This window comes from Harpia harpyja, chromosome 20, assembly GCF_026419915.1.
Source record: "Harpia harpyja isolate bHarHar1 chromosome 20, bHarHar1 primary haplotype, whole genome shotgun sequence".
In the NCBI taxonomy this organism is placed as follows: Eukaryota; Metazoa; Chordata; class Aves; order Accipitriformes; family Accipitridae; genus Harpia; species Harpia harpyja.
Genome location: NC_068959.1, coordinates 10,176,943 through 10,190,000, shown reverse-complemented (window position 1 = coordinate 10,190,000; position 13,058 = coordinate 10,176,943). Strand labels below are relative to the sequence as shown.

General features: G+C 44.7%; 1 protein-coding gene across 1 annotated transcript; it reads left to right on the top strand.

Annotated features, from left to right (window-relative positions):
• The first annotated feature begins 399 nt into the window (after window positions 1–399).
• Window positions 400–11,916, top strand: LOC128134322 (ovoinhibitor-like). Its single transcript, XM_052771943.1, has 16 exons — window positions 400–525; window positions 1,322–1,341; window positions 2,196–2,332; window positions 2,517–2,577; window positions 3,085–3,218; window positions 3,677–3,737; window positions 4,761–4,897; window positions 5,324–5,384; window positions 6,184–6,320; window positions 6,781–6,841; window positions 8,032–8,165; window positions 8,243–8,303; window positions 9,575–9,711; window positions 10,698–10,758; window positions 11,111–11,226; window positions 11,727–11,916. Exons 1-16 carry the CDS (start codon window positions 471–473, stop codon window positions 11,770–11,772), a joined length of 1,419 nt encoding a protein of 472 aa, XP_052627903.1. The 5' UTR covers window positions 400–470; the 3' UTR covers window positions 11,773–11,916.
• Window positions 11,917–13,058: the final 1,142 nt, after the last annotated feature.

Here is a 13,058-nt window from a genome sequence, read left to right as displayed (position 1 = left end):
TGGGATGAAACACAGCAGTGAAGAGTACAAAATCATGCTCTGAGGTTAAATAACGAGGGGTTTGGCTATCAGCTGGCAGCTCAGTTGAAAACTGCGAGAAAGATGTAATTGCATTTAACCAGTCGCAGGGTAGACGTGAGCCTGCAATGTGCCGCAGCCGTGCGAGGGGCAGCCCAGGGCAGGGACAGATCCATGCGGGAAGAGAGGGGTCCTGGCACGCTCCACGTTCCCCTCGAGCCATGCAAAAGGCCCCTTCCTGGTATACACACCTGTGTCAATCATTAGCTAGAAATCTAGAGCTGGGTAAATATATTTTTGGCTTTGAATGTTGATGACAGGCTTGGAGCATTACCTAATAAGGTGGGACCACCTGGTATCATGGTGTGCTATATATTCCTGCTCCTACCTGCAATCTTCCTCTCCCACACAGAGAGCTAGCAGGCTGCACTGGAGCGGTACCTCTGTCTGCCATGAAGAGAACAGGGGTTTTCGTGAAGGCTGCTCTAGCCCTTTGCTGCTGCTTAGGTGAGTATTTTCTGGGATATGGCAGAGAGAGATCTACCTGAATCGGAGCTGAATTTTCATTTCAGTAAAAGTGTTTGGGTCTTGTAACATGGAGGAGAGACTTATTCCGTGAAGAAATATTCTTCTTGAGAGAGTGTAGCAAAAAGTTATACTTCAAGACTGAGGTTTCAGCAAACCTCATACAGGTGACTGTTTTCATCTTCTTTCTTCATAGGAGCAAATTGCTGAAGGAGCAGTCCTAGTGCAGGGCAGGAGCTTGCACATGGGAGTACTGTGTATAAGGGCAGAGTAAAACTGTTAGAAATGGCATCATTATCCATGTGAGCAATATAAATGCAAACTCAAACCTCCAAGATTGCTCTGTAAGTTTACTGTGCTGCTCCTGATAACTGAGAAGGACGTGTCTGGAGATGGACAGTGCCGGTGGTTGATAGTCGTCTTAAACATGCATGTCCAAACTTTTGAAAGTCAAATATGAAGTCTCTTAGAAGAGGTTAAAGTCCAAGAGTACTGAATTGAAAGTACTTGTATCGCTTCCCTGTAACATCTTAGGGGTGGATTAATATATGTGTTCGCCCCTGTTTTATCTCCCCTCAAAAGTACAATGAAACTTTTAGTAACTTTTAATACATCCTATGACCATTTACTGGCATAATGTAAAACTCCATGTTTTCCTAAACCAAATAAACTAGTTAACAACTGTCGCTGAATTTAAGTTTCATGAAAAGATTTACATATATCTTCTCTGCATATCAATAATTTGATTTACTTATCTGTCTCTTTTTTTTTCTTTCAGGTATTGCCCTCGGAGTTGAGGTGAGCTACTGATCTATTTATTCTGTTCTATTCCAGGTTTCTGATAAAGTAGAAACAGTATGTAATTACCTGATGAGCAAGTGGATTAAATCTAATGAAAGCTTGGCTGTTCAAGTAATATTTGCCAGTGCATGATTGAATGATATTGCCAATTTCACGAGGAAGTAAAAGATCCCCCATTTTTTACAATATTTTCAGTTCATTAAATAAAATAAAGAAAACGAGAAGTAATTGTACAATCCTATTATATTAACTCTTAGACATAATTTAGTTACTCCAAGCCAAAGGCAGCAGGTTACCTCCCCATGAGGAATACTGTCTTAAGATGATATGCTTGAAAGCATCAAAGACTGTGATTCCAGTAATTTTTTTCTATACAGTAAGACCTGCAGAACTGTGTTAGTTGCATAGGTTTTCTTTATCTATGTCATAGAGAGGAAAACAGCAGGGTCTGTGCAATGGATTTAGTCTGCAGGTTCTTGCCACGCAGTTATGTGACTCCTGTAACTCACCAGAGAATGCAGCAAGATTTGAAACTATCAGATTTGGAGCTGAGGGGCTCTGGTGTACTGCCAGGCTCCCAATTACCAGCTGCCTTCATTAGGCACCATCTCACCCACAGCAATCCTTCCTCCGTGCCGTGCCTCCCCTGGACCCTGGCAGGAAAGCATAACCAGAAACTCCTGTAGAGAAGACTTACTCCTCCTGACTGCCTGAGCAGATTCAAAATAATACCTGTAATTTACCTCTCGGCAGGAGCTGCAGGCGCTGTGGCTGGGGTGGTGGGAGACTGCATCGGGGTTTCTTTCCATGAGGGAGCCAACGTTGGGGCTGATTCTGTGCTGCGCTCGCAGGTTGATTGCAGCCAGTATTCTAGTGGCATTGGGAAGGATGGCACAGTCTGGGTAGCTTGCCCAAGGGACTTGAAGCCAGTCTGCGGCACTGACGGCACCACGTACAGCAACGAGTGTGGGATCTGCCTCCACAACACGTGAGTATTGCTGGAAACCTAGCAGAAGACTCAGGGCAAGGCGCTCAAGGTAAGGGTGGCATCTTCGTCCCCCAAAGATGGTTTGGGCAGAGGAGCATGTGAATTAGTAGCTGGGTGCCGATGCTGCCAGTACCAAGGTGATGCTGCTCTCTGTGATCCCTGACACAGGTCTGCTTTCTTCTAGGGAACACAGTGCCAGTGTGGAGAAGGCGCATGACGGAGAATGCGAGTTGAAATCTATTATGGTAAGACAAAGTCCATGGAAGACTTCAGGTGGCTGTAAAAGGGGACAGTTCAAACACCACACAAGAGGAAAACAGAATGTGCACAGCTGGTCTGTACAGACCAAAGGGAATTAAAATCTGATAACCAAAGCTGAGAGGGTTTTTATGGGCTATCTGGTACCATGTCTCTGTGCTTTTCTAATTCAGACTTCTAGCCTCTGTAATTGGGAATAAAATGAAAATGTTGTGTTGGCTAAAGGTTGGATCTCACCACCTGGGTAGCTCCAGCAGGATTTTATGAAGGACCTCACAAAATCCAAATCGCAGTCCTCCTTCCTATGCCATTTTTTCTCAGCAGGAGAGAATACCCACAGAACTGACTCTGGCTTCCACTTTTGATGGTGGAATTAGTTTGATGCTGGATTTGTCCCCAAAGGCTGAAGGAAAGTAAGCAGACTACATAGAAGTGTTATATCTTTATATTGAAAATGCATTTGGTTTTTTTCTCTATTCTTGCTATTTTTACAGATCGATTGCGGTAGGTACCAAAGAACTGTAATAGACGGTCATGTCATGGTAGCATGCCCAAGGATACTGGAACCAGTCTGTGGCTCAGATAGCTTCACTTATGACAACGAATGTGGGATCTGTGCCTATAACGCGTAAGTGTTGTGCATAGAATATCCTTCTAGATAATTAGTGATAGTTAAGGCTCTCAGAAGCACTTCTGTAAAACGTTAGTCTTTCTTAATGCAGGTGTCTCTGTAGGTCTTTTTGGAGCTGGCTGCTTGTAATTCTCCAACCAACCCGAGTTTTCTTCCCCATTTACTGTCTGTGCTCATGAGGGTTATCACAAAAGAACCAGAGGACGACCCAGAGCAGAGCCACGAACAGATCAAAGTGTTACTTGTAACACCTAATTACTCCTAACGCTTAATTACCATGTGATATGGAAATACCATGCATTTGCTGCTACCATCTGTGGGGTGCATTCAGACAAGTCAAGCAGTTGTAGTGTCCCACAAGGTGGGTGGGACCTTGCTTTCTTGTCCCGGTGCCTAGAGTGTATTGGGAAAAGTTATTCTCAAGTCTCCCTAACCAAAGCTTTTCTTTCTTTCAGAGAACATCACACCAACATTAGCAAAATACATGATGGAGAATGCAAGCAGGATATTGGCACTGTAAGTGCAATAGAAGTCAAAAATCCATCTCTTGGGACTGTTAATAGAATCCTGATAATCCCACCGATTTCCCTAGCAAACTGCAAGAGGACCATATGACAAGGCTTACGAGGGTCACAGTCCATGCTTTGCTTTTATGCACAGTGAGGGTGGGTTTTGCATCCTCCCTGCTCCAAAGAGAGGGTCACCCCATGCATACCACACCAAACCGATGATGGAGAAAGGGGATGGATATGAAAAGAGAAGCTGCAGCGAGTCGGTGCTGCAGAACTCGCTTCCCTATGTATTAAGCTGGCTTTTGTGCCCAGGGGAAGGGGGGACCCAAGATTTCACTTGCCAATATGCTGTGCAGGTTGGCAGTTTTCTCTCTGGAGATCGCAAGCGCTTCCACCCTTTGCAACAGGGAGTCAAAGCTCCCAGGCTGGTTGCTCTCACAGACATAGTAAGACTCATAAGAGCACTAAGCATACATATTTATAATTTATTGTATATTTGTACGAGGCCAACAGTCTGGTGCCTCAGGAAGAGAAGCTTCTATATTTCAGCACCAAAATTCTGGGATATAGAAAGTCCATTCTCTAACTGATAAATAACCATTTTTTCTATATCTTTTCAAGCCCTGTGCTTAACTACAGGGAATCTGAAGTAATAAGTAGTCACATAGCTGGAGAAGTGGGGAGAAAACCAATGCAAACCAAAACAGTATTAGTCAGATTTCCAGCTGGTGAAAAATGTTTCCCACTAAATTCAAGACTGTTTTTCTTGATGAGAATGGGCCCAAAATTTTATACATGTTCTTCTGCTTGAAGGATCCCTTCTTCAAGATAGTCTTTTTTTCTTGACTCCTAGAGAACTAGGATAATATTCAGAAAGCTAACTTCTGATTGAACATTTAGCTTCAGTGTATCAGAGCTTTGTCCTGTTGCAGAAACAACGGAGGCTGGGATACAGGACAAAAAGGTTTTGCATCAATTTTTCTCACATAGCAGGGGCTCCACTAGAGCTCATTCTCCTTATTGACAGATTGACTGCGATAAGTACCCAACAAGAAACACTGAAGATGGCAAAGTATTAGTATCTTGTCCAAGGATCCTGAGTCCTGTTTGCGGCACAGATGGTATTACATACGATAATGAATGTGGAATCTGCGCCCACAATGGGTAAGTGCCATACGTAGAGCACTCCTAAGTAGCTAGCAATGCTTTGCAGTCCTGAGAACCAACCTTCTGCATTTCTGCTTATGCCTATTTCTTCAAGTCTCTTAAAAACTGGATTGGTTTTGGATTTACCTTGAGTTTCCTTCTGATACCTTCTTTGTGCTCATGAGGGGAAATCTTGAAGAGTCAGATGGCAGCTCCTTGGATTACTCTGTGGGCTGGGCAGTGACTGAGCAGAGGAAGGAATAATTCAGAATATTGCTTTAAATTGCATGTTATGAGAAGATGTGATGAGCTTGTTAATGAGTAATGTAGCTATTCTGATACACTCTCATAGAGTCTGAAGCTGTGATTTGCTTCATTTTACACGTGACTGAGACCAAGAGGTTAAGCATTTAGTTCCTCAACTTTATTGTTTCCCTCTTCCAGAGAACACAGGACCCATGTTAGCAAAAAGCATAATGGAAAATGCAGACAGGAGACTTCTGAGGTAAGTATTCAATATAAGGCATATTTCTTCTCTTACTTGTATTAACTGAAATGTTCCCTGAGGTTACATCTACTCTGAAAGTGAGCTGGCCTGAAGCCTGGCTTTCTCCACATGTCTATTAAGTCTTGTCAGGCCCTTGTGTTGAGGATCCCTACAAATCCTATCTGTCCTGAGGCAGGTGTCCTCTGGGGCCTCCTTGCCCACACAGTCCTGGCAGATGGGCTGCACGGGAGCTAGGCTCAGAGTTTTCAGTACGAATTCATACCTACACCAACCTTTGGGGTGGGGATATATTCTGGTATATGGAGCACACCTGAAGTTTTGATGTGAGTGTATCAGCCGAGAAATCCCAGAGCTGGTGTCTAGGACATGCCAACGCATAAATGTGAAAGTCGGTCAGTTTGGGCTTAGATCTTCCTTTGAGGATGCTCTTCAAATGCATTGTCAGCAAAGTCCAAATTCCTTCACTGTTTTGGTGTTTCGTTTATATTCACACTGCAGAATGAAAAGGGGACTATGTTCTTCTCTGTTTTTACTTTTCTGGCATACCTTGCATTAGGGATTGACAGAGCTACTTACCCTAGTGGTTTGGCATCTCACAAACCATGCAGTGCTGTGCAGTTCCCTCTGTGCATAAGAGGATTCATGCAGAACTGACGCAGCCTGGTTTTGAGAGAACCGAGTCTTAGCACTAGTGTTGTCTCAGCATCCCAGCATAACAGATGTGGCAGGAGGTTATGTTGGGGTTTTTCTCAGAGAACAAGAACTTGCCCAGGTTTGACACTCCTGCTTTTTGTAGATCGATTGCAGTCAATACCCATCAAGAATGATTAAGGCTGATAAAGCCCAGATACGCTGTCCAAGGATCCTGCTCCCAGTCTGCGGCACAGATGGATTTACTTATGACAACGAATGTGGCATCTGTGCCCATAACCTGTAAGTACCGTACATAGGATTCTCTTTTGGATTGACTAGCCATGGTTAGTGCTTCATACAGCTTTTCTTTTGATGCCAACATATCTATATATCTCTTTCTGTTTCTCTTTCAACCTCCTGAAGCCCTGTCATCTTGATTTTGTTCCTTGATGTTCTGTTTGTTCTCCTCCGGGGAGCTGTGGGAGAGCCAACTCTCAGTCCGAGCACACTATGAGGGCTGTGGTATTTGGGCTGAGGGAAGAATGGATGGGACTGCTGCATAGCACACAGTGAGGAGACCTGATAGGTCTGTTACCACTTAGGATTACACTTGCTAATGACTGGGAGAAGGTGGTTCATTAGGCAGTCGGATACCTCCTTTATCATATATATTGGCTATGAGTTTGGTTTTCTTTCTGTGGCACCTGGGTGTCACAGGGCTTAGTCAGTGAGCATGCTAATGCCAACCTCTCCCTTTCAGAGAACATGGGACTCACGTTAAGAAAAGCCATGAGGGAAGATGCAAGGAGAAAAGTACTCCTGTAAGTGTAACTAGCTATAAAATAAGTGCCATCTCCTACTCTCTCTCCAGTCTCCAGGAAGACGCTGGCTGGGCTCAGTGCACCCGCCATGCTCCTGGATGCCTGGAGGGGTGATGCGCGGGGCTCGTGCTGGTGTTGTGGTTCTCCCTACCTGCTCACAGTGGCTGCCGCCAATGTGCTGTACACGAGGGCAAGAGAGAACGGGAACAGGCCGGGACTTCAGAAACAGAATGTCCCAGTACTGCAGATCTCTGAACAGAAATCATCAGAGGCGGCCCAAGAACCATGCAGCCCATTTTAGCACAGTATGAGAGAAAGAGAGAAGGCTGTGCTAGGTGTCTGTGTATTCATTCAGTGCTAGGACTTCCACTGCACTAGACAAGCAGGTTAAAAAATCCTCATGCTCTGGTCAGCCAGGAAAAATGTGCTCTCAGGTATGCATGCAGAAATAGCTTTATTATCCTGCACAGTAACAGTATGTGCTGATAACATCTCAATGCATTTATTCTGCTTATGCAGAGCAGCTCTAAAGCACCAAAAATAATTTCATGCATCCTGAGGGACCGTAATATATTTTCTATAGTGAAGAGACATTGTTAAAATGTTGTCTTTGCTTTAATTTGCTCTTGGACCATGTGGGAAATATGGGTAATAAGAAACACTCCATTGGGGAAACTGTGCAAAATGACAGTGAAGTGTCAGTGATGCTTAGCTAGTGTAGACTGACTTCTAATAAGTGTTTGTCTATTATCCTCAAATATTTAAACCGTTAGATTTTATATATTGTCAATATTTTTGCAAAAGGAGCTGGTGAAACAGTTCCTGCTGCTGTTTTGAAAAAGCTGAAACAAAGTCTCGGATTTAGTTAACTATGTCAAGCTGGACTTAATGTCAAACACTTAAAATCAGGTTCCTTGGCTTAAATGCTTGTTTTAAAACTTGCATACATATTACTCTAGGAAAATAATCTTTTTGGTCAGCTCTTCCTTTCTTCCCTCTGTTAGCAGACAATACCAAACCCAACTACAATTAATTAATTCATTTCTAATGGAAGACTAAACTTAAAAAACCCTCTGATTTTCCTGTGGTAGAAACCTGTAAAATCTGGAGGATCAGAGTGGACAGACTGCAGATGAGGCACTCTTCCATTTCCCAGAAGCTGACCCAGCATTGTTATTTTATCTCCCCAGGTTGACTGCAGCACATACCTGACCAATACTAAAACTGGCGAAGCCATCGCAGCCTGCCCCTTCATCCTGCACGAGATCTGTGGGACAGACAGTGTCACCTACAGCAATGACTGTGTGCTGTGTGCCCATAATATGTAAGCCCTGGAGGTCACCCCCTGAGAGCTCAACAGAGTTACTTGCTGAGCATTTTTAACTCTGCTTTCTCTTCCAGCGAATTTGGAACCAATGTTGCCAAGAAGCATGATGGAAGGTGCACAGAGGAAGTTCCCCAAGTAAGTAAAACCTAAAGAAAAATAAGAGCTTGAGCTGGTGCTGATTGCATAACTCAAATAAACGCTGGTTGGTTTTGGTGGTGTAGCCTCCACTGGGAGTCACAGCTTGTGCCATCCTTCCTTCTGCGGGTGAGTATCACCCTCCTGGCAGCAGGAACATTGTGCACTTTCTGCACGCAGTCAGGAAAAGAAAGAGGAGAGGACAGGTGAGGAATTAGTCATGAGACAGGCAGCATAAAGGATTTAAGGCTTTACAAGAAGAAATCCCTTTCCCACAGCGGTCTATCATAGCTGCTGCAGGAACTTAGCAGTCTGTTTTGGCAACATGGGAAGGGGACGCAGAGGACCCAGGGTACCCAGTGCCTTCTGGATGCTTGCATTTTACAAAAGGATGTTCTGCAAAGATTAGAAAATTGCCTGTGTTTTGAATGTGCCAGGGGATTCAAACCCCTCTCTCTTTTTTTTTTTTTTTTTTTTCTGTAAATGCAATGTAATCTGATGTATACCAACAATGAATCTTGTAAAAATACCAGATTAACTGTATTTGGCCAGCTCTAAGCTATTTACACTCACTGGGTAATAGAAGAACAAAGCCATCTCATTAGCATGTGTTTGAAGGGGTCAACATCCTGAGTCAGATATTTCTTTTCTATACAAACAAACTATGAAATGTCATTCCTTTGTTTCCTGAGTACACTCTGTGCTCAGACTGGGTGAGATACATAAATCAGGGAGGAAGAGCTCATACTGGAGAAACTGGGACTGCTAAAATGCAAAGCCAGTTCTTCAACTGGTATAAATCAGCTTCAACTGCTGTCAGTCCTGCTGGCAGATTCTCAACACTTGGAGCCATCCCGTTGCAACAAAAGTCCTGTCAGCACATCTCCCTTCCATTCTTGTGGGCCAGGAAAAACACCTTGATCACAGTTGGCCCTCTTGCAGGAAGGGCATAAATCATGCCATTTTGATTTGCAGATTATTTTTGAGCTGCATTTTGTAATATACCGGTAGGTTCACCAAGGTATAGGGGCATCATGATAAATACAAAGCTGAATGAGTAATGTCTACCTTCAAGCCTTGATTCATTCTTCTCCAGCATAAGGCTATGAAAGGAAATTGCTAGCTTTCCATGAAGAATGAGTCGATATATAACCATAATTTGTCCTATGGCAGATCCTAAAAGGCAGGGGCATAAGCAGGGGGGGTTGTGTCTGGGCACCCTTGCAGAGAGCAGAGCCCATGCCAGAGCTTTTGCCGTCTTTGTTCCCCAGCTTGACTGCAGCCAGTACCCAACTACCACGCTGAAGGACGGCAGACAGCTGATGGCCTGCACGATGATCTACGATCCCATCTGTGGTACCGATGGTGTCACTTATGCCAGTGAGTGTATGCTGTGTGCCCACAACCTGTAAGTACTTGTCCTTCTCCCTGGGGAATTTGCAGTGGTGGTGGTTGGATCTGTGAGTGCCAAGTAATGTGCAAGGGCTCTCTCTGAATCCCTGTGCTGGATGGGTCCTGTCTGTCTACCCCTGTTTTTCTGCTTGCCCTTGTTGGTGTTTGACGTGGTGTCGTGGTTTAACCCCAGCCAGCAACTAGGCACCACGCAGCCGCTCACTCATTTCCCCCCCACCCAGTGGGATGGGGGAGAGAATCAGAAAAAAAAAAAAGGCAAAACTCATGGGTTGAGATAAGAGCAGTTTAATAGAACAGAAAGGAAGAAACGAATATTGATAATAATAACAATAATAAAATGACAATAATAATAAAAGGATTGGAATATACGAAACAAGTGATGCACAATATAATTGCTCAGCACTCACTGACTGATGCCCAGATAGTTCCCGAGCAGCGATCCCCACCCCAGGCCAACTCCCCCCAGTTTATACACTGGGCATGACGTCACATAGTATGGAACACCCCTTTGGCCAGTTTGGGTCAGCTGTCCTGGCTGTGTCCCCTCCCAACTCCTTGTGCCCCTCCAGCCTTTTTGCTGGCTGGGCATGAGAAGCTGAAAGAAATATCCTTGACTTAGTCTAAACACTACTTAGCAACAACTGAAAACATCAGTGTGTTATCAACATTCTTCTCACACTGAATCCAAAACAGCACTATACCAGCTACTAGAAAGGACATTAACTCTATCCCAGCCAAAACCAGGACACATGGGCATTCAACCCCAGAGCCCCACAGAGGGAGATGCATCAGCTGGGGAGAGCATTATTCCAAAAGACAAGTGCCTGGTCTATAAGGGCATGTTCTTGTTAGTGCTGTGCAGGTAATGGTAAGCTAGTTTATCTGAAAATCTCCTGTGCACTATGTGGGAGTGAGGTTTGTTCTTGCACTGTGGTTGTAATGGGGAAGGTTGCGGCTAATGATGGTCTCTCTTTCCTCCAGGGACCATCAGACCAATCTTGGCAAAAGAAAGAATGGACGCTGTGAAGAGGATATTACAAAAGTGAGTGGGAAAGGATGGGAACAAAGAGTGAGGTCCAGTGTCTGTTACACTCATGAGGGACTGTCCTCTGCTCTTTGTTACAAATCGGGGAGCGATGGTATGCAGACCTGAGGAGATCCCTTGGGAATTTCACACTGCCAACGTCCATCCCATTGCTCTGTAACAGTGCAGGAAAAAATGTGGCGGTGAGCAGAAATAGTACAAGATCACATCTGCCACCAGGAGGAAGCTTCTGAGTTAGTTATTATGGTGTTACAGACAGTTTCATTTCTCAGTGGGGTGTCATTCTTTATGCTGGGGGGCCACAGTTTGCTCTCAGGCAGAGAGACTTATGTCTATCTTCTGTGTGCAGGAGCATTGCAAGAACTTCCAAGAAGTCTCTTCTGTCTGCACCATGGAATATTTGCCCCACTGCGGCTCTGATGGCAAAACATACGGCAACAGATGTGTTTTCTGCAACGCCTACCTGTACGTACAAGAGTAAAACCCTTTCTTTCATGATCAATTCCTGTACCTACTACGAATGCAGGGCTGGTTTCATAATACGTTTTTGACTAACTGCTTATGGGCATACACTGGACATTTTCAGTGCACCATGACTTGTGCAAGGGGGTGGGTTTTTTGCATTTTAAGGGAAAATGGGAAGAGCCCATTTCTGTGATCTGTACATGCCCTCCTGTTTGTTAACTTCAAAGATATTATACTCATTTTCACCAGCACGTAAACTGTCCCACAAGCTCATCAGAGCATGTGGAAAGTACTTCACCAAAGACACTGGATTGTGTCAAATGTGTGAAACCTTTCATCTTTGCTTTAATGATAATAATGAAAGGGAGTATTTGGGCTTTTGAGACTGTTCTTTATCTCCAGTCAACACTAAGCCAACACCTGGGTCAGTGAAGTGAGGAACAAGTCTTCAGCACTAAATATGCTCTGTGTCTAATCCTTCTCTCTCCTTTTCTCACCAGGAAAAGCAATAGGACTCTCAACCTCATGAGTATGACTGAATGCTAAGTCTGTGCTGGAGTCCAGCCCAGGAAAACAAGCTCCCTTGTATGTGACTTCCCATGGGCTGATCTTCCCCAGCAACTTTCCTTCAGTTTGTCTCATTTCCTTAGGTCCTGAAACGCTTGTTCAATAAACTCACTTGGCAACATGTCTCTGAATGGCACGTCTCATCCCTTCTGCCCCTTCTCCTCCCTAACACGGTACTTCTAGTTGTGCACGTGTATTTTTCTATTGATGTTCTGCTCTACCAAACAATGTGGGTGAATCTTTTCCTGCCATGTGTCAGTGCTATCCCTGCTGTGATGAGGCCCTGGCCTCCCCTTGGAGCTCCCAGGCGCTTCCTTATTCCTCAGAGTCTTCTTGTCAGTATTAGCCTCATCTAACCACTAATATCTCTGTATGACCTGATCATGGACTCCATCTTTATAGTCAGCGCAGGGAGACATTCACCTCAAGGGCATGGTCCACCTCCTCCATAGGGCAAAGTCTAGGACCTGGGTGGTGGTTTGCTCTCAAGAAGAGCACCTTCTTGCTATGGGCTAGACAGGGAAACTGGGTGCCTAGCCAAGGGGTGCCCTGCTCCTGGTTCCCACTGCCTGTGTGGCTTGTCCCATGGAAGAGGTAGCAGCTGCTGTCAGGAAAGGTGATCCCAGCCTGTCTCCACTGAATTTGTCCTCAGTGTTGAGTGCTGTTATAGGATATAATCCACAGGAGGGGGGCATGTCGAGCTCCCTACAGGGTCACAGACAGCAGAAGTGTCCACTCATGAAATATCTTGATTGATTAATGCAACAAAATATCTCTGGGACTGGTGGGCAGAAATCACCCCTGGGGTGGGGGACAGCCCTGGTACGTCACTGAAGCTGCCTGCCTTCTAAAGCCATTTGGGAAGGAAAAGGATGCAGAGGTTCACTTGTGACCAGTTTTAACTGACTATATAACAAGTCATAGGAAAGCTGTTCTGCCTGATAGTCATGTTTTGCCTACTTTTTTGAGGCTGAAGAGCTCAGGACCTATTGATGCAATTGCTGTCACTTTGGTGTCCGTATGGATGGCAGGGAGGTAGGGCGACCTAGGGGCTGCCTTTCATCTGTTGGCAACATAGGTACAGCCACTACCACTAGCTCCGTACCAGGCCACCAAAGCCATCGCAAGTCCAGTATTTCAGGGTTAAAGGATTTCTTCTGGACTACAGCTAGCGCCTCCCTGGTTCAATGTCCCATTGTAGTTTACTAGAGAATAACACAATTATTTGGATTGGTTTGGAAAAATCACTCTTTGAATTGTCGGGC